The 25,505-nt window shown below is 34.4% G+C and overlaps 1 protein-coding gene across 10 annotated transcripts in view; it reads left to right on the top strand.

The window, feature by feature from the left end:
* The window catches only part of SENP6 (SUMO specific peptidase 6), a 106,680-nt gene that overhangs the window by 14,070 nt on the left and 67,105 nt on the right, over positions 1–25,505 (top strand). For 5 of the 10 annotated variants that reach the window (XM_057527556.1, XM_057527555.1, XM_057527553.1 and 2 more), the window contains exons 2-5: positions 9,297–9,390; positions 11,328–11,388; positions 22,012–22,154; positions 23,158–23,253. In XM_057527556.1, coding sequence (XP_057383539.1) covers positions 9,297–9,390; positions 11,328–11,388; positions 22,012–22,154; positions 23,158–23,253 — 394 coding nt within the window. Of the gene's footprint in view, positions 1–9,296; positions 9,391–11,327; positions 11,389–22,011; positions 22,155–23,157; positions 23,254–25,505 lie in introns of those variants that run through there. The other 5 variants (XM_057527559.1, XM_057527557.1, XM_057527558.1 and 2 more) reach the window with 2 other exon arrangements.

The raw sequence follows: 25,505 nt of genomic DNA, 5'->3' as shown, positions 1-25,505 counted from the left end.
TTTCTTTCTTTTTTTTTAAATAATTTTTTGGGGGTGTAGTTGACTTACAATGTTGTGTTAGTTTCAGGTGTACAGCAAAGTGAATCAGTTAATGCATATACCTATATCCACTCTTTTTTAGATTCTTTTCCCATATAGGCTGGTACAGAGTTTTGAGTAGAGTTCCCTGTGCTATATAGTAGGTCCTTATTAGTTCTCTGTTTTATATATAGTAGTGTGTATACGTCAATCCCAGTCTCCCAATTTATCCCTCCGCCTACTGTTTGCCCCCTGGTGACCATAAGTTTGTTTTCTACATCTGTGACTCATTTTTTTAGATTCTATATATAAGCGATATCATGAGATATTTGTCTGTCTCTTTCATTTCTGATGGTAGTAATTTGTGTTCGCCTTCTTTTTTTCTTAGCCTGGCTAGAGGCTTATTGGTTTTATCAGTCTTACCAAAGAATCAGCTTTTGGTTTATTTGATTTTTCTATTGATTTCCTATTTAATTTCATTGATTTCTGCTCTAATTTTTATTATTTCTTTTCTTCTGCTTACTCTGGATTTAAATTGCTCTTTTTCTAGTTTCCTAAGAAAGATGCTTAGATGATTTATTCTTGGTCTTTCTTTTCTAATATATGCATTAAATGCTATAAATTTTCTCTCAGCACTGCTTTCACTACATCCGACAAATTTGGTAAATTGTGTTTTCATTTTCATTTAGTCCAAAATGTTTTTAAGTTTATCTTGAGATTTCTTCATTGACCTGTTTGTTGTTTTGAAGTGTGTTGTTTAATCTCTATGTATTTTGGGATTTTTCCAGTTAATTTTTCTGGTTTTGACTTCTAGTTTAATTCTGTTGTGGTCTCAGAATAGACACTGTGTGATTTCTGTCATATAAATTTGCTAAAATGTGTTTTATGGCCCAGAATGTGGTCCTTGTGAATGTTTCATGTGAGCTTGAGAAAAATATGTATTCTTCTGTTGTTGGATGAAGTAGTCTATAGATGTCAATTATCTCCAGTTGACTGACAGTATTATTAAGTTTAACTATGTCCTTACGGATTTTCTGCCTTCTGAATCAGTCCATTTCTGATATAGGAGTTTACAGTCTCCAACTATGATAGTGAATTCGTTTATTTTTCCTTGCATTTCTAGTAGTTTTTGTCTCACATAATTTGACACTGCTGTTAAGGACTGTTATATCTTCTTGAAGAATTGACCCTTTTAACATTATGTAAATGCCCTTCTTTATCCCTAATAACTTTCCTTGCTTTGACATCTGCTTTGTCTAAAATTAATGTAGCTACTCCAGCTTTCTTTTGATTGCTATTAGCGTGGTCTTTCTCCGTCCTTTTAATCTATACGTGTTTTTATTTATGGGTTTCTTGTAGAGGGTATGTAGTTGGGTTTCGTTGTTTGATCCATTCTGAGAATTTTTACGTTTTATTTGGTGCATTTAGAACATTGACGTTCAATTTTTTTTGTTTATTTTAAATCCAGAACTTAGAAGTTTATGAAATTCTTTTTGAATCCCTAAGATGGCTGTAAACAGTTTGTTTTTACATGTTCGTAGCTTAAAGGAATGTGACTATCACAGTTTATATGGACTTCTGCCTAGGAAGCCCACCAACGCTACACAGTAGTTTTGTGTTTCCGTACTCCAGTCCTAACATTGCCAGTGCTCTCCGTACCCAGCAAGGGTCCATCCTGCCCATTGCTTTTTTTTTTTTTTAATTTTTTTTTTTTTTTTTTAATGATATTCTTGTCTGCTTACATTCTTTTTATGTATGTATGTATGTATGTATGTATGTATGGCTGTGTTGGGTCCTCGTTTCTGTGCGAGGGCTTTCTCTAGTTGTGGCAAGCGGGGGCCACTCTTCATCGCGGTGCGTGGGCCTCTCACTATCGCGGCCTCTCGTTGCCGCGCACAGGCTCCAGACGCGCAGGCTCAGCAATCGTGGCTCACGGGCCGAGTTGCTCCGCGGCATGTGGGATCCTCCCAGACCAGGGCTCGAACCCGCGTTCTCTGCATTGGCAGGCAGATTCCCAACCACCGCGCCACCAGGGAAGCCCCTGCCCATTGTTTTTGATTGTGACTATTGATATAGTTGGGTTAATGTCTACCGTATTTTTTATTACTATTTTCTATTTGTTGCCTTTGTTCCTTTTTTTGTCTGCTACTCTTTTTCTGCCTTTTGTGTTTTTAATTGAGCATTTTATATGATTCCATTTTCTCTCCTTTCTTTGCATTTCAATTATACTTAATTAAAATTTTTAGTGGTTCCTTTAACGTTTGCAATACATGTTTGCAACTAATTCAAGTTCACTTTCAAATAACATTATACCACTTCACAGACAATAACAAAACAATCTTAATTCCTCTCTCCTGTCCCTTGTATCTTTGCTGTTATTCGTTTCCCTTTTAGTTAAGCTAAGCATATGTATATACACACACACATAAGATATATACATAAACATACATGATCGAATAACATGTTGCTGTTATTTTGAACAAAATGTTACTTGTTATTAGGAATAAGAAAAATAAAAGTTTTAATTTTATCTTCACTTATTCCTTCTCTGATACTCTTCTTTCTTTATGTACATTCAAGTTTCTGACCTACATCATTTTTCTTCCCTCTAAAGAACTTTTTTTTGTCTTTAAACATTTGCAAAACAGGTCTTGCAAAATGGCAACAAGTTCTCTCAATATTTGTCTAAGAAAGTCTTATTTGTACTTCACTTTTGGAAGATAATTTCACAGGGTACAGAATTCCAGAGAGTTTTTCTTTTTTTTCTTTTCTCAACACTTTGTATTATTTCTCCCCACTCTCTTGTTTGCATGATTTCTGAGAAGCCAGTTAAAATTCTTACCTTTGTTCCTCTGTAGGTAATGTTTTTTTCTCCACACACCCCCACCCCACCCCCCCACCCCACCCCCCGACCCAAACTGTGGTTTGAAAATGATATGCTCAGGTGTAGTTTTTTAGATTTCTGTCTCTGAGCTTCCTGGATCTGTGGTTTGGTGTCTGATGTTGATTTGGGGAAATTCTCAGTCATTATGGTTTCAAATATTTCTTCTGTTCCTTTCTTTATTCTCCTTCTGGTATTTCTATTAAATGTATGTTACACCTTTTGTGGTTGTCCCATGATCCTTGGGTGTTCTTTTGTTCTTTGTTTTTTCTTTCAGTCTTTGTTCTCTTTGCTGTTTAGTTTCGGAGGTTTCTACTGATATATATTCAAGTTCAGAGATTCTTTTCTCAGCTGTGTCCAGTCTACTAATAAGCTCATCGGAGGCATTTTTCATTTCTGTTTAATGTTTTTTATTTCTAGCACTTATTTTTGGTTCTTAGGATTTCCATCTTTCTGCTTATGTTGCATATCTGTTCTTGCATAGTTCAAATTCACAGCCTGATAATTCCAACATCCATGCCATGTCTGGTTTTGATGCTTGTTTTGTCTCATCGAATTGTGTTTTTTGCCTTTTCATATGTCTTGTAATTTTTTTTCTTGATAGCTGGATATTATATACTGGGTGAAAGGAACTGCAGTGAATAGGCTGTGAGGGAAGCATTCTGTAGTCCTGGGATTAGGACTATAGTCCTGGGATTAGGTCTCGGTCTTAAATTCAGTGAGCCTAGACCTCTGAACTGTGAATTTTACAAGTGTTTCTCAGTGTTTTTCTCTCCTCTTAGGTGGGACAGGTTGGCTAGAACGGGTTGGTGTTAGGTATTTCCCTTTTCCCAGCTGGAGCTGGGTCAGTTAGGGTCTGGTAAAACTTCCTTAGTTAGGCTCTGGGTAACTGCTTACCCCTGAGGGTGGGCCTTGTTAAGAACACAGTGCTCTGTTGTGTTTCACAGTGGTTCCTTTTTCCCTCTCCCTCATGGAAGCGGAGGGGGGTGGGATTTTTCTCCAATTTTCTGTGAGAACCTGGTCAAGCTCCTGGAGGTAAAACTCGCAAGAGTGGGCCACCTCTTATGACTGGGTCCCCCTGGAGTTTTTAACCCTCAGACTTGTAAGCACTGAACCTCCAGCAGTTTGTCAATTCACAGTTTAGGTTTTCCTACCCTGGTACTGGATCTTGTGGTAGTTGTAAGACTAGTGCAGAGAATTTTCATATGCCCTTCACTTATTTCCCCAAATATTGACATTTACCACAATTGCTTTATCATATTCTCCCTCTAACTGTATATGTTTATATACACATACTTTTTTTTTTTTCCTGAACTGTTTGAAAGTAAATTTTAGGCATACTGCTCACTTACCCCAAATACTTCATTATCCTATGCCTTTTTTTTGGAACTATGCATTCTCTGAAATTACTACAGTGCAGTTATCAAAATCAGAAAATTAACATTGATATAATGCTATTATCTACAGACTTTATTTCAGTTTTTACTAGTTGACCTAAAATGTTCTTTATAGCAAAAGGAAAAAAAATTCTGGGTCCAATTTAGGATCACTTATTGCATTTATTAGTTGTGTCTCTTTTGTCTCTTTAATCTGGAATAGTATTCCAGTCTTTCTTTGTCTTTCTTTACCTTGACATGTTTAAAGTATACTGGACAGTTATTTTGTAGTTTGGGTTTGTCTGATGTTTCCTCATGATTAGATTTAGGTTATGAGTTTTTATAAGGAATGCCTTGGTAGTGATCCTTTGTCCTATTACTGGTGAAATTAACTTTGATCATTTAGTGTTTGCCAGATTTCTCCACAGAAAGGTACTATTTTCCCCTTTGTAATTAATAAATATTTTGTGGGGAACTACTTTGAAGCAATATAAATGACATATTTCTCTTCAGATTTCATCCATTAGTTTTAGCTTCTTTCTATTTATTTATTAGTTTCAGCATTCCTTGATGATGCATCCCTGAATCATTTTTTATTATAATGGTTTTGTTTTGTGAATTACATTCATAATTTTCAAATGTTAACTCTTGCTTTTAGAATAAACCCTACTTGAATGTAATATATTATTCTTTATCTATCACTGGATTTGATTTACTAATATCTTATTTAGGGTTTTATATCTATCTTCATGAGAGAGTGCTTGGTAATTTCCTTCCTTAAATGTCATTATCAGGTTTAGGATCAGGTATTCTGACTTCATAAAGTGAGCTGCAAAGTGTTCCTTTTTTTTTATTTTCTGGGAAAGTTTAGGTAAATTTGTTGCTGTGTTTTACAGGTTTGAAAGAAATTATGGGAGAAGCCTTCTGGGTCTGAGTTTCTCTTTACAGAAAGATTTATAATAATTCAGTTTCTTTTATTGACAGCAGTGTTCAAAAATTTTTTTTCTTGTGTCAGTTTGGTAATATTTGTGCCCTCATAGGTGTTTAAGTTTGCTTTCTCCAGTCAACTAAGTCAGTTCCTACCCATCCGTCAAATTTTCACCTTTCATCAGTTTAGTTACATCTCTCATCTGCTATTATCTTCTTTCTGGGTTCTTTTTGTTCTTATGGGTTTCTACTTTTTCCCCCTCCTTCCATTACTGTCATTTTACTGGAGGGGTATGGAGAATAATGCATATATTTAATTTACGATGCTTAACTGGGATCTCTCTTTAACCTTTGCATTTCCTTTCAATTTTGTAAGTACAGTATAGTGGACATAATTTTCCATTCTGATTATTACAAGTGTCAACCATAACAGGATATTGAAGTGTGTTGATACTCTCAAGGACTTTTGAGGGTTCAAAGTTTTTGTCCTTAGTGCAAGTTACCCTAAAATTTATGTTTTTAGAATTTGCTTGCTTTTTGTAATTTATTTTTTCTCTTTGGCAGTTATCACTTTCATGAGGTTATTTTTCTTTCACCTATTAATTTATAGCTTCTAATCTGTCAATTAGGAAATCCTGTGATTACACTTGTTAGAACTGTGTGTACAGAACCCTGCTTCTTTAGAGTGTACACAATATAAAATCTCTTGACTTTTCACTGCCTAGTGACCTTTTTGGTTAACTTGCCTGACTCTCAGTGATGGATAGAGTCTTTATAGACTAGTAATCATCATAGTTTATTACCTTTTCTGGGTTGGTAGCATAACTTAAACTTAACCCTGTCCTTTTTTAAAACACAGGTTCATTTTACATTTGATTTTTGAAAATAGGGGTGGGGGATAATTTTAGATTTATAGAGAAGTTTCAAAGATGTTAGAGTTTCTGTATACCATTTACCCATCTTCCCCTCATGTTCCCAACTTAGATAATCGTAGCATGTTTGTCAAAAACTAGGAAATTAACGTGGGCATAACACTATAGCCTAAACTACAGACTTGACTTGGATTTCACTAGTTATTTCATTAATGTCCTTTTTCTTTTGCACAGTCCAGTCCAGGACACCACATTGCATTTGGTTGTCATGTCTCCTTAGTCCCCTCTGATCATGACAGTTTCTTTATCTTCCCTTGTTTTTCATAACCTTGACAGTTTTAAAGTGTTCTGGTCAGGAATTTTGTAAAATGTTCCTCAATTTGGGTTTATCTGATGTGTTCTTGTGGCTAAACTGGCATTGTGGGCTTTTGGGAAGAAGCCACAGAGCTGAAGTCGCATTTTCATCACATCATGTTAAGTATGCTATGAATAAGACATCACTTTTGATGTTAACTTTGATGATCACTTAGCTGAGATAGTGATTGGTAGGTTTCTCACTGTCAGTTTACTTTTTTCTTTTTTCTATAGTTGACTCTTTGGAAGTGAGTTACAAAGTTCAGCATATACTGAAGGGAAAGGGAATGAAGTTCCATCTCTTAGAGGAGAGAGTTTGTACATGTATCATTTGGAATTCTGTAAGGAAGATGTGTCCCTTCTCCCCATTTATTTATTTATTTAATTATTTATATCCATGTGGATTCATGAATATTTATTTTATTAAGGAGAATTATAGTTCATACCATCATTTTTTTAAAAACTCGCCTTCTTCCTTTCTGGCCCTACGTAATATTCCAGGCTTATCTTGTATTTTTCCTGCCTCATCTCTAGAATCAGTCATTTTTCCTGGGAGCTCGGGCTCCTTGTATTGGAGAATGGTATTTAGAAAATATGATCTGGTTGTAGGTGTACTTGTTGCTACTGGGGTATCACTGCTTCTACACCTTCTCTGAGGACAGACCCTTAGGTCTGTATACTAACCCATGGAACAGCATATCTATATTCATTTCTGTATCTATTAATCTGTATGTGTATCAAATAAATATAAGTTGGTACTGATATCTCTTCCTCTAATTTAGCACCACTAGAACGAACAGTTCATTCTAGCTTTCCTCTCTTGTTTTTTTTATAACTTCTTTTTCTGAAAGGGAGACGCCTTGCTCCTATTATCTACTATTTATTTACTTATATTTACATTATACATGTAAAGAAGTTTCAGATTTACTCATGATGACTTGTTTCCTCCTGTTTCATGATATTTTGGGTTGTGAACTCATTTTTTTTTGGAAACTTTTTTTGAGGCATTGAAATTTTATTTTTTTAGAGAAGACTTATATTTGATTCTGCTAGTCATTTAGAGGTTTTGGTGATTTTTTTTTTTGCCTTTAAAAACAGTTTTTTACTGTGGAAAAATATATGTAACATAAAATTTATTGTTTTAACTGTTTATAAATGTACAAGTGTAGATTGGCATTAAGTACATCCATAATGTTGTGCAGCCATCACCACTATCCATTTCCAGAACTTTTTCATCATCCCAGACAAAAGCTCTGTACCCATTAAAAAATAACTCTACATTCTCCTCTCCCTCCAGTCCCTGGTAACCTCTGTTCTACTTGCTCTCTGCATTTGCCTATTCTAGATACCTCATATAAGTGGAATCATACAGTATTTGTCCTTCTGTGCCGCTATTTCACTCATTGTAATGTTTTCAGAGTTCATCCATATTGTAGCATGTGTCAGAGTTTCATTTCTTTATGGCTAAATAACATTCCTCTGTATGTGTGTGTGAACACAGCACATTTTGTTTATCCATTCATCTGTTGATGGATATTTGGGTTGTTTCACCTTCTGGCTCTTGTGAATAATGCTGCTGTGAACATTGGTGTACAAGTGTCAGAGTCCATGCTCTCAGTTATTTTGGGGTATATATCTAGAACTAGGATCACTGGGTCATAGGGTAATTCTGTGTTTAACTTTTTGAGGAACTGCCAAACATTTTCCATAGTGGCTGCACCATTTTATATTCCCACAGGCAATGCGTAAGAGTTCCAATTTCTCCTCATCCTCACAAGCACTTATTATTTTCCATTAAAAAAAAACAGCCATCCTAACGGGTGTGAAATAGTATCTCATTATAGTTTTGCTTTGCATTTCCTTAACATCTGGTGATATTGGGCATCTTTTCCGTGAAACTGTTTTAATTATGGGCTTTTCTGGGCCATGTAGGTTATGAAAATTCTGGCACCAAACCTGAGTAACTGTGAGCTGATATTTAGGAATTCCCTAAACATGGGGTGGAGAGATACACTTTATTTGTCATTAGTTCACCCCCAAACCCAGAGCCAACGGCAAGATGTCATAATTATCCCTACTGTCTCTTTCTTCAGTGAGATTCTTTTTTCTCCCCGCCCCCCTCCCCACCAGTTCATTCATCCAATTGGATTGTCACCCTTCAGGTCTTCTGGTCTACGATCTGACCTTTCATTTTACTGAGGCCCCAAACCTGATCTTCCCAGCCTCTAGGCCTCAGGTTTTTGTTATATGGCTCAAAAACAAATGCCAGCTTCAGAACTTCATTTATTTCTCAGGTTCCCACTTTCTAGCTGTTTATGGCTTTGGGGTATTTCAGGCACGCACTTAAAATTTTTCTTAAACTCATAGTGAGCGTGTTTGGCGTCCTGATCTGGAGAGTTATTTCGAATATTGAGTTCACCCTGATGCTAACACAGAAAACCTTGGTTTGTCTCTTTTCTGCTAAAAGGCAGAGATGATTGGCTGAGGTAAAGAAAAGGCTGGTGGTCTGGATTTAGTTCTCATAAATAAGGCAAGCAAATTAACAGTTTCTAGAACCAGTGATCAAACATGGTGGAGACGCAGGGTTGATTTTTATGTATTTCATACATATTCATGTATCCCCATCCACATTTTTATTATATTTTACTGATTTGAGCTTTTTTTCTGTAGCAAACTCACACATACAGATGAGTGTAAATTAGCAAAAACAGATTTTAATGTGTTCTTTTTCTCTTTAGAGAAATAGTCAAAAGGCAAGCAAATTAAAAGAAAATCCTGACTAAGCAAAGAGTTTGGGAAATGCTCAATTTTATTTTGTATTGAATGGCTCTATTAATGAATACTTATCTGAGTTTGTTTTTATTTCAGCGTTGGCTAGATCAGAATCTAAAAGAGATGGAGGTTTTAAAAGGAATTGGAGCTTTGATCATGGAGAAGAAAGTGAAGGAGATACAGATAAAGAGTAAGAATGTTTTTTTCCCCCTCAGATGTTTTATAAGAATGAAACTTATCATTAGAAAAACAATTTTATTCCATGGAAATATTTTTAAGAGTATGGTATTCTTAAGAAAACATTGAACTCTTTTACAGTAGCATTAAGGAAAGAAAAAACAATTCTTTTATTGGTATATCATTTCGTGGTTATATTTCTTTATCTTTTGAAATGTATAAATATGTGCATATAGTACATGTCATCTTATAATTAAAAGTTGACCATACTACAGGTTTCCTATTAAATAAATTGTTCTTTAAAAAAAAAAAAATACGGCATTCTGTTCACGTAGTGATTTGAGAAGCCACCGTTTATCAGGAGTAAATGAACCCAGGTTATGATTGTAAGAAAGTTTAGTGTCTTTCTTTCCAGTTGTGACTCACCCTGCCCCCCACCACATTCATCTTAGATTGCTACCAGAGAAAGCAGAAACCCTATAAATGATAAACACAGGTGTTGACCCAGACAGACGTTAAGCAAAGCGTTCATTACATTTTGTTAATGTACTTGGAATGACTGCTGTAAATTTTTAAATAGTTTTAATAGAGCCTTTTGCATGTCATGAGATTTGTATTACAAATTTAGCATGGCTATTAGTTTCTTAGTTTACTGATCTGGTTTTCCACTGGCCAGAACAAACAGCAAATTAAGAGACACACAAATATATACACTAAGTTCTACCAAAACTGCAAATATTTTTTAGAAATTTTACACAAGAAGTCATTCAGAGTATATTGGGTAAATATTGTAGATGCTTCACTTTTGTCTGGGCAACAGCTCCGTTCATCATTACCACTTTATGTGCCTTCACCTATGAGATGTTGAACTGAAGTGAAGTTTTATTTGAAGGAGAGCTTTGAACTGGTAAGTTTCTCACTCAGAATTGGTATTTTATGGTTTTCTTTCTTTCATTTCTTTTTATTTCTGATCATATTTTATAACAGACATTTGTTATTTATGTAGTTTTGAAAAATTGGAATTAAATCTGAAATTGAGTAGACCACTTTTAAACGTTAAAAAGTATCCCATCTTTTAAGCATTTTTGTAAAATGTTTGCAGGAGAGAATTTTTAGCGTTAAAAAAGTTGGGATGTATACAAACAATAATGAAACAAACATTTTACATTTTTATTATAAATAGCTAAGATTTTACTAAAAATAGCTTAGCAGAATTGTCTTCAGACGGGTGTATTTTAACTTTCTTTGTTAGAAGATTAGTCATGATTATGTAAAAAAATGTGTCTTTTAAGGTGCTACCTGTCCTGTATTTTTCACTTATGAATTGTACTCTTTGATTTATCACTATGTTCAGATTAACATGAACTGTTAATAGATATATCGGTTTTTTAGAATCAGGCCAGTGATTCTCAGTAAAGGGTTGATATTTCCCACAATGGTAGAGGTATAACTATTTTATTGGGTTAATACCATTGCAGTTACTTTCTTTTCATTAACTAAAGTTTTCTTACCAGTATGTTTCTTTCCCTCTACTTTGTTTTTCAGCCCCTTTCCCCTAATTTAAAATCCAAAACAGAAAGGAAAAATGAGTGACTATTTATGAAATCCGTAGTTAAGAAAAGCAAAATTATGTGTTCATTAATGGCAGAGGTCAGGAAACAATGGCGCATGGGCCCAGGCTGGGCCACCCCTGGATTTTGTTACAGTTTTGTTGGAACACGGCCACACAGATAGTCCGTGGCTGCTCTCATCCTACAGTGGCAGAGCAGAGCGGAGTAGTTGCTACTAAGACTGTATGGCCTGCAGAGTCTAAAATATGTACTCTCTGGCCCTTTACAGAAAAAGTTTGCTGATCTGTGTATTAGGTGAGCACAGAGGCTAAAACTTCTGAATTTAATGTAGGGGTTGTAATTGTCACTTAAGGTTTTTTCCCCTTTATTTTCTATGTAGTGAGGCAAATCTACTCAGTGTAGATGAAGATGAGGATTCTGAAACCTCAAAAGGAAAAAAGGCAAGTGTTACTTTTTTTTTTTTTTTAGGTTATATACTAAAAACTAATGCTTCAAAAGAAGATTTGTATTTTTGATTGTAAGTCCCAACCACCCACTTTCCTACCCCAAAGGCAAATGGTATTCCCAGTTTCTTGTTTACCCCATCAGAAGTATTTTATTTATCACAAAGAAAATATATATTCTCGCCCCACCTTCTTACTCTTTCACTGTTGGTATTATATTGTACACACTTTTCGTAATCTTACTTTGTAAAATTAATATATTTCAGAGACCAACCATAATAGTTCATTAAAATCACCCTCATTCTTTTCAGTAGGTGCATAGTGTTCCATTGTATGATGTACTGTTATGGTCCAACACCACCATGTAGAAGGATCTTTATGGTGTTTATTAGCAACTTTTTTTCCCCACCTAAAATAATGTTGAGTAAATTAGCCTCTATATGGGTTATTTTGCGCACGTACAAGCATGTCTGCAGAATGAATTTCTAGAAGTAGAGCTGCTGTGTCAGGACAGATTTCTAATTTCGTTATACCTGATTTGCACTTTTACCAGCAATGTCTGAGCATGCCTGTTTCCCCTCACTTTTCTAACAGTGTTATCATCCTTTTGGTATTTGCAATGAAACATAGTATGTCACTGTGGTCTTAATTTGCATTTCTTTTATTATGAGTGAGGTTGAACACCTCACTCATAATATGTGTAGTCCATTTATTTCCCTTTTGATAATTGTTACTTAATATCCTTTGCCCATTTTTCTATTTGGTCTTTAGAATATTATTGATTGATAGGAATTCTTTTTATATTGAGTCTGAGACACACATTTCCCACATTTTTGACATCTCTGAAATCTAACTAGATGTAACTTACAATGATGGCATGACATAGTTTAGTTAAAATTTTTTTTTTGCACATTAGTACATACAATAATGCATCTTATAATGGTTTCTTAGATTTGACAAAATATGGTATTTTGGAGAAACTGGCCCACTGCTGTGATACTAGTTACTAATTTTTAATTTAATTTAATTTTTTAAATATTTATTTATTTATTTTTGGCTGTGTCTGTTCTTAGTTGTGGCACGCGAGGTCTTTCGTTGCAGCACGAGGGCTTCTCTCTAGTTGTGGCACATAGGCTCCAGAGCATGTGGGCTCAGTGGTTGTGGCTCATGGGCTCAGTAGTTGTGGCACGTGGGCTCCAGAGCGCCTGGACCCCGTAGTTGCAGCACTCGGGCTTAGTTGCCCCGTGGCATGTGGGATCTTAGTTCCCTGACCAGGGATTGAACCTGTGTCCCCTGCATTGGAAGGCAGATTCTTAACCACTGGACCACCCAGGAAGTCCCCTACTAATATTTTAAACTAGTTTCTTTCACTAGTCTTTTGTCTTCACTTTTGGTGGTTATTGCCTTGGAGAAAAGATATTTCATGTTGTCAAATATAACACTTTATTTCTTCATAGCTTTTGGGTTTAGTGTCTTGGTTCCTAATGATGTTAACTTACTCACTTGCTTTGTCCTATTAGACAAATTAAATATTTTCACAATACCAATACAAATATAATTACTAATAAAATGATTTAAAATTTTTTTCATTTTATTTCCTTGTTGGTGTTGGTGGCATATCTCAGTAGGTATATCCCACTAGAAATGTATATTTAAATTACTGTGTTTTAAAGTCACTTGATATTAGTTTTTCCTGGTTTGTAATTCCACCAGCTGGGTGACAGTTAGGTTTATTTATTTATTTATTTATTTATTTAAAGTCTGTTTTTTATTTTGAGGAATTGCTTTTTAACAAATGTTTTGGACTTAATTTGTTTTATAATTAGGCGAAAGATGTTTTCATGGTTCCAAAGTGAAATCTACAAAAGAAATTTTATTCAGAGAAGTCTAGCTTTTGTCCTGATTCCCTCTCTCCCTTTCTCTTTAACCTGCGGGCAACTTGTTTCAAAAATTATATGGCTTAGCCTTCCATTGTTTTTGTTTGTTTGTTTGTTTGTTTTTTAAATATTAGAATATACCCCCCTTCTTGGAGAAACTCACCACACTGTTTGGCACCTTGGTTTTTTTTTTACTTGGTAATATAGTCTGTAAGATGGCTCCACAACGAGGTGTTTCGAGATCTTTAGCGTCTGTTTCATTGCTACATCGTACTCCAGTGAATGGATGTGCTATAGATATATAGATACTCAGCTGATGAGCAGAGGTTCTTCTCAGTCTTTCGCTGTTATAAATAAGTAGTGCTTTAATAAAGCCTTGTGCTTATACCTTTTCACATCTTTACAGTGTATTTGTGGGATAGACTTCTAAAATTGCACTTGCTATTTCAGGAGGTAGATTTACATGTGATTTTGCTAAATATTGCCAAATGCCTCATTCATAGGAATTAGCATTAGCCATAACTGCTAGCAATGTATGAGAGTTTCTCTTCTAACCTTGGGGAGTATGTGGTCAAACTTGAATTTTTGCCAATCTGACATAGTACCCTCTTCACGTATTTCCTGCACTTACAGTTCAATAGTATTTTAGAGACTTTTAAAGTTACTTTTTTCCTCCCTGTCTTTGTGGGGTTTTTTTTTCCCCACAACATCTCTATTTTGACATAATTTTGGGAGTTTATAGAATTTAAAGTTTTTCTCTTAGTACTACAAAGTTTTTCTCTATAACGTTACACTGAAAAACTATAAGGTTTTTTATATTGCAGTTTTCTCTAGCTTTTATTTTAACATTTTGATTCCTTAGAGTGGGGCTATTTAGGTGTTCTTCAGGTGGACACAAATATAGTGAGCTTTGTAGGTAAAAGTAACAGGTGTTTTTCATCATGATCTTATGTGACATTGGTCTTTAACTTGGGGTGGGAGGGTTGCTTGCAGATGCCCCCTTTTTTTTTTAATGTTGATACTTTAAAGTAAAATAAAACTTACATGACACTTATGTGTCCTGTGATCTCTAAAGATAATTCAGAATTGATACTCAGCATCATCTATTTTAACAGTACATGTACAGCAACATTGTAAATCAACTATATTTCCATTAAAAAAACTTAAAGAAATACATGTACCATTTCCTCTTTAACAGTTGGAAATTTATATTGTTCCTTTTTCTCCTTAAATTCATATTTCTGTTCAGTTTTCCCACAAAATTTTAACATTATATGTGTATTTTAACTTCACATGATGTATTTTTATGCATTTGAAAATCTTTTAATTACTCTATCATGCTGTATCGATATATATTCACTGAATAAAAATGCACTTTCACTGAAATTTAATATTAAATGATCTTGTCACTAAAAGTTCTAAGTATTAATTTTTTTGCTGGATTGAGTTATCTTTGTAATTACTAATAAACATGTAATTTATAATTATTAAACGTATTGTATAGAATTATATTGGAAATGTATTTCTTAAAGTGATGGTATTGATGTTTTCCTTCCTTATTCATTTAGTTCATGTATCCATAAATATATGTTATTTATTGGTCTAATAAAACTTTCAACAGTGATTTTCTTTTTAAACTTTTTTTAGATATAAGTGCTGAGAAATCTTGGTCATATAATAAATAGATGGATATAGGAAGAGTTTTGCTGTAGCATTGTCATTCAGTTCTTTCCTTTTGAATTAAATGGCAGGAAAATCACCTAGCAATGTAATAAAAGTTTAAAAGTTAAAAATAATTTGTAATCCAGCCTTTAGATTTATTGTCTTTCTGAATTTGGGGGAAATATACTAAAAAGGCTTTATCAAGACTAACGATTGGCTAGTAGTTATACTTGTTACTTTTAAATTCCTTTTAGATTCCTATTTTTTAACCGGATAATCTCAGAAATAATTGGAAAAATTGAAATCTTGTTAACTTTTAATTGGCTTTTGCCGATTTTTTTGGTAAAAATATTTTGTTTTTTTTGTATATTTTCTTTAAAAGAACTGCATATTTAACTCATTTGATCTATGGAAAATGTCTACATATAACTTACTTGACAAGGCCAATCCATAGTACAGCCAGTCAATTAAATCAAATGTATTATTTATCTATAATAAATAGTGGTTTTTTTCTGTTTTCATTTCAAATATACATGTTAATCTGCATCTTCATGATGACATTTCACTTTAGAATTCTAGGCAGAAAAATGCAGCCTTGGTTTTGACCTAAGTTTTTTTACCTGGTTGTAATAAAGGCATGCAAATTTAAGGGTTTTTTTGTTTTTGTTTTTGTTTTTTTAATGCTTTCTTTGAGTTGTTTTCACATGATTTGTTCCTTGGGGCAGTGCTTTTCTTGATAATAACTGGAGTAGAAGATACAAAGTCATTGAATGCAAATTTTCATTACTTTTGCTTTTCCATTTTGCATTATTGTTGTATTAAGAAAATCTTAATTTGGTCCAGAACACCCAGTTTCTAACCTGTGGTTCACTTTTAACAGAAATATGTATAAAGCAGGGAAAGATACAAAGCCCTAGTACTATTTCATGTGCCAAAAGAGATTCCAGATACTATTATGTCAAATTGTTCCTGTCAGGAGTATTTTAGACTGTAATACAATAAATGAGAATTATATCTTTTGTAAAGTGGAAAAAGATTTAGTGTGAAAGTGGAGATAGGAAAGGAGATATTATATGTACCTTTTCTACAGATGGGTTTTAAAGTATATCAATTTAAGAAACTGTTAAAGTGGAGATTGAGGATTTAGGAGTTGATTTTCTTAAAATTATCCATGCCCATTTGTCCCTTAGAAAGTCTTTGTGTATCCCAGGGTTTTAAATATCCCTGGATTTTTAATGGCTTGTGGGTAATATATAGGTCCATATGGAACATTGGTTTAAACTAATATAGCCCCTTTTTTGCATTCAAAAATGAGCATGGAATTAGGAGAAAGCCTTTATTTTGGTTCAGAGTGTCTTAGTGTTCCCTTTCTCTTCCACAGAATAATCTCTTTGCCTTTGGATTTCTGCAGTTTCATTATGCCTCTTTATATAAAGGATGCATATCTTTTATTAATTCTGAAGAAATTTTAGTTATTATCTCTGTGAATATTGCCTTTCCTCATTTTTTCTGGAACTAACTTTCATTAGATATAATAAGACCATCATTTTTTTCCATGTCCTACATATATTTTATATGAAAAAGAAAAAAAGAAAGGATAAAGGGCAAAGAAAGAAATCATCCCTGTACCATATCCTTCATGGTTTCCTCAGCTCTGTCTTCCAGTTCACTAACTTATCTTCAGCTATATCTAATATGCAATTTAATCTATCCATTCTTTTTTTTTTTAAATTTCAGTGACATCATTTGTAGAACTTCTGTTGGTTCTCTTTCAAAATTTTGTGTTTTTCATAGTGTCTAGTTCTTTCTGTACTGTTTCAGTTTCCATTTTGTTTTTAAGCATTTCAGTGCCTTTAATATATGTTTTTAATGTCTCTAATCATTTAATAGATTCTTTTAGGTTATCTTATTTTCTTATTTTAGGTGCTAAATTTCCTGAATACTTTTTTTTTTTAAATTAAATTGGCTTTGTGATGTGTGGTAAGTTTGGATGGAAGGTACCACATGTTGATAACTTTTGCACATTTAGCAGTCCCAATGAGATACACATTCATACAGCAAATATGTATTGAGCACAGTGTTCTAGAAGATAGAGAGCAAAACAGACAAGATTCTTATTCCTGTGGAGCTTATATTCTGGTAACTGGCTCTTTATTAGTTGTTTATTAGTTATTAATGATTAATATTAAAACATAAGGGTTGGCAAACCAACGCTTACAGGCCAAATCTGGCCCACAACCTATGGTCTATGAACTAGAATAGTTTTTACATTTTTTAAATGGTTGAAAAAAATCAAAAGAATACTGTTTTGTGACATGTGAAGATTATATGAAGTTCAAATCTGTACCCATAAATATTTATTGGAAAACAACTGTGCTTATTTGTTCATGTATTGTCTATGACTGCTTCTGTACTATAAGAACAGATTTGTTTCAGCAGAGACTGTGTGACCCACAAAGACTAAAATATCTGCTGTCTGGCCCTTTACAGAGAAAGTTTGCTGACCCCTGTATCATTGTTTATAGTGTGTAAATGTTTACTGTACAGATTGATATCCAGTTGAGGGCAACATAGCTTTTTTGGATGGCTGGTATATTAGAGTAGTTAGGCAGAATATCAGATTTTAGGTCTGCTTGCAACTATCTACTCTATAGGATGGTTGTGAGAATTATGAGAACATGTAATCCACCTAGTACTTGGCACTAGCAAATCTTCCATAAATAGCAGAGTTATTGAACCTTTGTAAGCTGGTTTTCCTTTTCAGATAATGATGTGTTTATAGTTGCTTTTCTGACATCAGTTAAGGCCCATGTTTATAGTTTTATAATCATGTGATTGTTTTGTGCTAATCCATCTGTCCACAGGAGTTCTCCTGATGCTGTGCTTGCATTAGCTAGAAAACTCTGTTAGGCTGCTAAAGAAGGGGTTGGAGGAGAAGGAAAATTAAAGTTTTTCGGCGGCCTTTAGACTGAATATATCATCTTCTCTTTAGTAGTAGTAGTGCTCTAATCTGTGAGATAGCCATAAAGGGTTCAATTTTTACTTGTTTACACCTTATTTCTCCCAATAATTTGATGTAGATTACTAAGAGCACAAATAAAATGAGAGAAAGTAAAAATTATTAATTACGTAAAGAGACGTAGACGTGCCACGCATCTAAAATAGTTTATATGTTGTATTTTAATTCGACAGGTGTCTCTAAATTTTCTTGCACCTGGAATTGTGTCCTATAGGTTTATGACTGTGTGAGAGGAGAATCTTTTACAAATGTACATCCTGTGATTCTCCTGTGGAGTGATATCCTCCCCCACCACCCCAGCTACTTTCTAAGTATAACAAATAGTAAGGAACCTTTCCTAAGGGAATTTGACAATACAGTAAAAGTTTTTCATGAGATATCTGCAAAACCAGGAGTACTGGTTGTCTTATTGCTGACTGAAGTGCGTATAGCTTTTGATAGTACCCTAGGGCAGCAGAATTGGGGAATTTAAGAGCTTGCCTTATGCAAATTCTTATGCAAATCTTGCTCTAACGATGGACTTTGGGTTGTCTATTGCCATGCCTAAATGCTTTCTTAAAAAGAAAATTTGGAAATGTTTAAGCACTTGATCAGAAATATGTTGAATTAGCTGAATTATATGCCTGTATATTGGGTGAGATAATTTTGGCTTAACCAGTTCTTAAGAGCAAGGATTAGCTTTCTACATTTATATAAAGGAATTTTTAGTGCAGTTCCTTTGATTTTGAGATTTTCTGTATCCTACTGATTTTGAGTGTTATCTGGAATAACATAGTTTGGTTTTGCCTCTTGTTAAGAATTTATATGTCTACAAATAATACTATAAAAATTCCTTATACAGTGTAGTATGGGAAAGCATAGGCTTTGGAGTCAGGTCAGTACTTTGTTCAAATCCTTTTAACTAGTTTGGACAAGTTACTTTGCTTTTTAAGCTCAACAATCTTTAATAGCATAGGGGTAGAGTAAAGTTTAAGGTGGTATATGGTGGAGAGATTTTGTTGGAGAAAGAGACTTAAAGTGGGAAATTTGAGCATGTTAATCCTGTCACTCAGTAGCATCAAGTAATTGACCTGATATTTTAGGTGCAGTTTCTGAATCCCAATCTGAAGAACTACTGAAATGCTTAAAATATGGAGATTAAATGAGATATTGAATATAAAGTAATTAGCATAATGCCTATCCATAGTAAGCACTCAAATACTAGTTGTAATTATCTATGTACGGAGGAATGAAATTATATGGTTAGTCTTTAATGGAAACTTTTGCTTCCCAGATTCTTTTTTTTTTTAATTAATTTATTTATTTTTGGCTGCGTTGGGTCTTTGTTGCGGTGCGCGGGCTTCTCATTGCGGTGGCTCCTCTTGTTGCGGAGCACCGGCTCTAGGCACAGGGGCTTCAGTAGTTGTGGCTCGCAGGCTCTAGAGCTCAGGCTCAGTAGCTGTGGCGCACGGGCTTAGTTGCTCCGTGGCATGTGGGATCTTCCCGGACCAGGGCTCGAACCCTGTGTCCCCTGCATTGGCAGATGGATTCTAAACCACTGCGCCACTATGGACGTCCCGCTTCCCAGATTCTTAACAGGACATGTATCAAAATCACCTGCAGCACTGGCTCTCCAGTGTTAGTGTACATCAGAATCACCTGGAAGGTTTGATAAAAAAGATTGCTGGACCTTACTCCCACAGTTTCTGATTTAGGAATTCTGGAGTGGGGCCTGATAATTTGCATTTTAAAGTGTTCTAGGTGGTGCTGATCCTGCTCGTTTAGGGAACCACACTGAGAACCATTGACTTAGGGCATTTTTGCAAAATAACAAAGGAATAAGCCAAAGTCACAGTGACTGGATGTCCTAAAATTTCAGATGAAAGTAGTTTAATGACCAATTGTTTACGATAAAATAATTTATGGACTTTCTAATCGAAGGTATCTGTGTTTCTACTTGAGTGGGAATTAATAATTACTGAATTCCTACCTATTTGTTCCAGAGCTAGGCAGTTTGTATACAGCTTTGTTGATGCATAAAATAACCCCATGATTATAAGGAAAGTTACCTGGCTAAGAGACAATTCTATTTGATTCCTGAGTTATCTTTCTACAATAACACTATGTTTCTGTGAAAAAGGGTCACCAAATGCAGAAGTGATTGTATTCTCTTTCTAATGGAAATGAAATAGTGTGATAACCCCTCTTATCTTTATCCCCTATAGTCTGTTCCTGTTACCAGTTGTTTCTCTTGGTTTTGATCACATTGTCTTCTTTATGAGCTTGCTTATGATTGGTAGATATGGCATATGAAAAATCACAGAGATAATTTGAGGCCTAGGATGATATTTTCTTCCTGTAGAGGGATATACGTTTACTTTTGGCTAGTGACCAGGAGGAGCATTAGCAATCTTAGATCACCTTGATCCAGTGGTTCTCCAAATGTCATTCCCTTTTTAGCAGTATCTACATCACCCGGGGACTTGTTAGAAATGCATATTCTCAGGCTCATCCCAAACCTACTCAATCAGAGTAAACTGTAAGGGTTGGACACAGCAATTTGTTTTAACAAACCATCCAGGTAATTCTGGATTTACTCTAAAATTGGAGACCTTACTTGAGTTGGAGGTTGAGATGAATGGAAGCTGGATTTATAGTTGTAATTCACCCTTATTCATAGGCTATATCCTCATTCAGATTTTGAGGTGTTTATGAGGCAGTCCATACTTGGTGGATGTTGAACTCTGCTTTTGTCTCCCCAGTTCTCTGAGTCTTCTGGGAGTTCAGCTTAGCTTCTCAGCCTCTCATCTTCTGCAACTCCAGAAGTTGCATCTTCTGGAGACAACAGGTGTCTCAGAGAAAAATATGAATCTGGGCTCAGATCTCTGAGTTTCTTGTCCCTGATCTTAATTCTTCACTGCCTTGGTAGCCCTCAGGTGCTTCAAACATATTTTCTTTTTTTAAGAAAATTTCTATTTTGTCCGACTTTTCTGGTTTTCAGAGAGTAGAGGGAAGATTGAGCTGCATTACCTAATCTGCCATCACCATAAATGAAGGAGTCCGAAGTACATGGCTGTAAAAGATTTAGAAGTAAAAAAGTGTCTCAAGGTGATAAGCAGTGTTTTCAGAATGGAGCTTTTTGGAGTTTTGTGACACAGACATGCCTAAAAACGAGAGTGGTGATGGCACAGTGAGCTCTTCTCCGGAAGACTGTTTTTTGTGGGAGATTTTTTTTTTTTAGGGAACTGTTACGTTTCTGTGGAGATAATTGGTGGGGCTAAAAGCCAAGTTATTATCTTCTTATGACTATATTTTCTTGTAAAAGAGTAAAAAATAAAATATTAGACTGCTGTTTCAAAACTAAAGGTAGGTAAGAATGATTTTTAAAATGTTGTTTTGGGTAAATTATCACTAAGAACTGAGGACTTTTGTCTTAACGAGTCTGAAAACAGCTTTTAAATGTCTTGTGCAAAGAATGTAATAAAACTAGGTTTCTTTGTTGAGAAGAACTTCCCAAGGAATGAGCCATCCTGTTGTCATACTGTAATCTCCGCAAAGTGATTGTTATTGATATGTTTGTATTATTATTTTCAAGTATGAAAATGTGAAGACATTATCTCGGTTTCTGTGTTTATATAGAAACTTTGATGCTAAAGCCCAAGTCCTCGTACAATGACAATTTACTGTCATATTTGGCTGTACTGTCCTACAGGTAGCATCAAGGCCTGTTAAGCAGGGGAAATGTTTATTTTTTGCTTTCAGGAAAGAGCTATTTTAAGATCCTCTACCTTATCCCTTCTGTTTTTTCTCTTTTAATTTTCTCAAATATCTTGGGTGATATTGAAATGAAAAGGAAATAATATGGTAAACACCCATGTTCCTACATATTTATGTTGTCCTTAAGGGAAAAAAAAAAGTATTACAATTGAATTACTCTTCGATTTGTGCCGCTGCCATCCTTCTCCCCCATCCTCAATATGTGGTACATTTTTATTGCTTTTTTAGTAAATGGGTTTTCAAATAATTGTTGATAAACTACCTTATGATGTTGTTTACTGACTTGAACATTTATGGTCTTTACAGTTGAATCGTCCATCTGAAATTGTTGCTACTAGTCCTGCTGCTCCCTGGAGGACATGTACAAAACGAAGCAGGAGTGAAAGCTTAAAACCTTTGAAAGGCAACCCAATTGGACTTCACATGTTGAACAACAATAAGAAATCGAGGTATAGGCACTTCACCACACATTCCTACAGAAAAGATAAAGAGTTTGACACCAAAAACTAATTGGCCACTCCAACTTACACCTTTTCTTTTCACTTTGTCAGTAGAGCTGATCCTACACACTGGGAATCTTTGCTTTGAATCTTGGGAACAGGATTGATTGCAGTAATTTCTTGGTTTGGAATAAAAATATTCAAAGAAAAATTTCAGTAGACTGAGATTTCATAAGACGAACTTGCTTTCATGAAGTTAGCAAAATCTTGGTTGTAATATTAGAAGTAGGTCACATCTCCTTTAGGGAACACTTACCAGGATTATCTCAATGAGGGACTCTTTTTTTTTTTTTTTTTTAAGATTTCTTAATTCCCCTTCTCTTCTAGATATAACTCATCTTTCCTAGTGGTTGTCATAGTGAACCACTATTAGTGATACAGTTGGACTGTTACATATCCCAGAAATAGGGTTGAAGTCACTATTTTATTTCTACCTTGTCAATTTATAGACAAGTGAGGTACATAAAGGCTAAATAATTTTCAAGTCAGTGGTAGAATCCAAAGTAGAATTTAGCGCTTTTGATTTTTTTTTTATAATTAACATTTAGTATTATTTTGGCATATAAGAAAACTTTGTATACTCATAGTACATAGTTTGTATACTCATAGTACATAGATAGTCTTAAATAGAGAATAAGAAGAGGAAATATATTGGGATTAATTTACAGGAATTCTTACATTATGAAACATTCATTTAGGATTCCTGATTTCTGTTCTAGTGTTCTACTCTTTATCTTCTCTCATGAACTGGATTGGAAACATTTCAGAGACAAATTCAGAAAGTGGAAAACTAATGGACAATTTAACATGGTCAAAGGGTTTATGTATAAAAAATTTTCTTTAAGTGTTACAGGTTTTTGTGTGTGTATGCTTAGATTTTAAAGGGTTTATTTTGCATAAATGCATGTAATCTTTCCCTGTTTAAATTATTCTTTGTTTCTTGACTCCACAGTGAAAATACACAAAATGCATCATTATGTTCTGGAACTGTAAGACGTTTTCCTCAGGCTAATGCACAGATAGCAATGGTAAAAACAGCAGCCCAAAGGTAAGGATTCTGATTGCCTTTGTTTAGTATATATACACCATCCTCTTTAATAGGAGTTTTTCACTGCCTTTTTTTTTTTTTTTAAAACCTTTTTTTCCCTTACTTTGTGGAACTTTACTGTGTTTCCATTGTCTCTGAAGAGATATTCATGTTTCTGAAATAATTCATGTCCTAGAATTTTTTTATTTTATATCTGCTTTTGAGTAAATCACATTCTGTAAATAGAGACACCTTAAGTAAAAGCTATTCTATTGCATTATGTTTCTGTTAAATTATACAGATTTTTACAACATTTGACAGAGAAATCTTCAGCTGGTAGTTTAGTTCTGATGAGTAAAACTACAGTTATTACCTTTCTTTGTAAGGTTTATAAGATTTCATAGCATCAAAGTAAATCACATTATTAGTTTTAAATGTTTGAGAAATTTTTGTGTTTTTATAAATTTGAATGTTCTCATTGATCATGAAAGCACTACTTGAATCTTGAAATAATGAACGTAACAGTGTAATGCTTGGTGTTTTTAAATGCTTTTGAGGTTTTCCATAACCATTTTTGGATGGTTATGAAATTTCAGTTGAATTTCAGTTATTGGTCAGTTTCAGTTGACCAAGAAATTCTTAGGCTCCAACAATTAGAAAAATAATTTATCTCTTTATTTCTTGCAGTTTGAATAGTTGCATAGAATTTTTATAACTAGCAAAATTTAAAGATTTTTTTTTTAATATATGCTAGATGTTGTTCTTCATTTTTTAAAATGTTGATCTAGACTGTTACTCATTCAGAAAATGTGTCCTGACTCTTACCCTTGCTGTATTTTCTATTTATGTAGATTTGCTGTAACAGAGATTTTCAACTTAAGTACCTTAAATCATTCTCATACTTTAGGACAATAAGAAAACCTTTCCTTTGCTTAAATATATTATTTTTCATAGTTTTGACATATTTCAGAAAATCAACTGAAAAGATGGAGAAATTACTGTACATACCACAAAATCGGCTTGCCTTACAAATCAAGCTTTCTGGCCTACATGTGGCACAAACATGAGAACAAACAATAAAAGGAGAGTAATTAGCGGGAGGGAAGAAGGATAGACACACTGTTTCTCACACGCTGATCACATTGATAGAATTCATCGCTAAGAAAGATCTGTCTACTTGCTATTCTGAAAATGTGGTCTAAGTTGAAGTACTGATTTATAATCAAGTGATATGTTCTACAACCAAAATTATTATTGGTTTAGAAGTTATGTACCAGTTGAGAATTATTTACACTATGCCTTGTTCTCCCCATCCCTCCTTTCTTCACTGGTAATGCTGAAAAACTGATTCCAGTTTGGGAAGTGGTTTGTGTTTTGTTTCATTCTAGGTCCTGGCACGTCTTACACCTTGCCACGTGTGTCATTACTCATCTGTATAAAGGGTTAGCTTCTGTCAGTAGGAAGTGGTATTTACTAGTAAAATACTGCTTCTTACGCACACACACACCCCTGACTTAATGTGTATTTAAAGAAACAGTCCATTAAGGAAAACAGAGTCTACTTACGTTTGTCTCTTATAAAATAAACATTTCTTGGTCCTACTGCAGTGTGACTGTCGTTAAAAAGATTTTGAAGTTCAAATACCAGTCACTGAGAGTTTTTCCAGTTTTCTTCCTTCAAAAATATTGATTGATTTTATGCTACATACCAGGCATAGGTACAAAGTAGTCAAAGATGAATATGACAGGATTTGCCTTGAAGCTCAAGTGTGGTTAGGGTAAAGGACAGAAAGACAAGTAAACACATGATTACCTGCTGAGTGCAGTGTAGAGATATGCAAAGTATGTGTAGTACTGTTTACAGAGAAGGGAGCAGTGAGGAATTCACAAAGGAAGTATTAAAGAAGCTTTTGAGTGTTTTAGCTAAAAGAGAACACTCCATGCATTAGGAACCACGTCTTCAAAGGCATGAAAAAAGCCTTCACCTGAGATGATTGCTACCGAACTTTTGGTTTTAATTAGTGTAGTGTTGGCACAATTGTCAGGCCTCAGATGAGGATGAGCACACTGGCTTTTAGTTTCTCCTAATTTTTCTTATTTTCTCAACTCTTAATTTGAAATTATTAAAGAAAATGCCGCCAGTTGGTAATCCACACACGTAATCCATTACTCCTGGGGTGAGTGGTATAACTTGTCTTTTAAGTAAATCAGACCTGCATTTGGAATAATTTGTAAGATGTGGGAACAAGTATATCACACGTTTTTAATCTAAAA

Source organism: Balaenoptera acutorostrata, chromosome 14 (genome assembly GCF_949987535.1).
Source record: "Balaenoptera acutorostrata chromosome 14, mBalAcu1.1, whole genome shotgun sequence".
Lineage (NCBI taxonomy): Eukaryota > Metazoa > Chordata > Mammalia > Artiodactyla > Balaenopteridae > Balaenoptera > Balaenoptera acutorostrata.
This window is presented reverse-complemented; position numbering and strand designations above follow the sequence as displayed.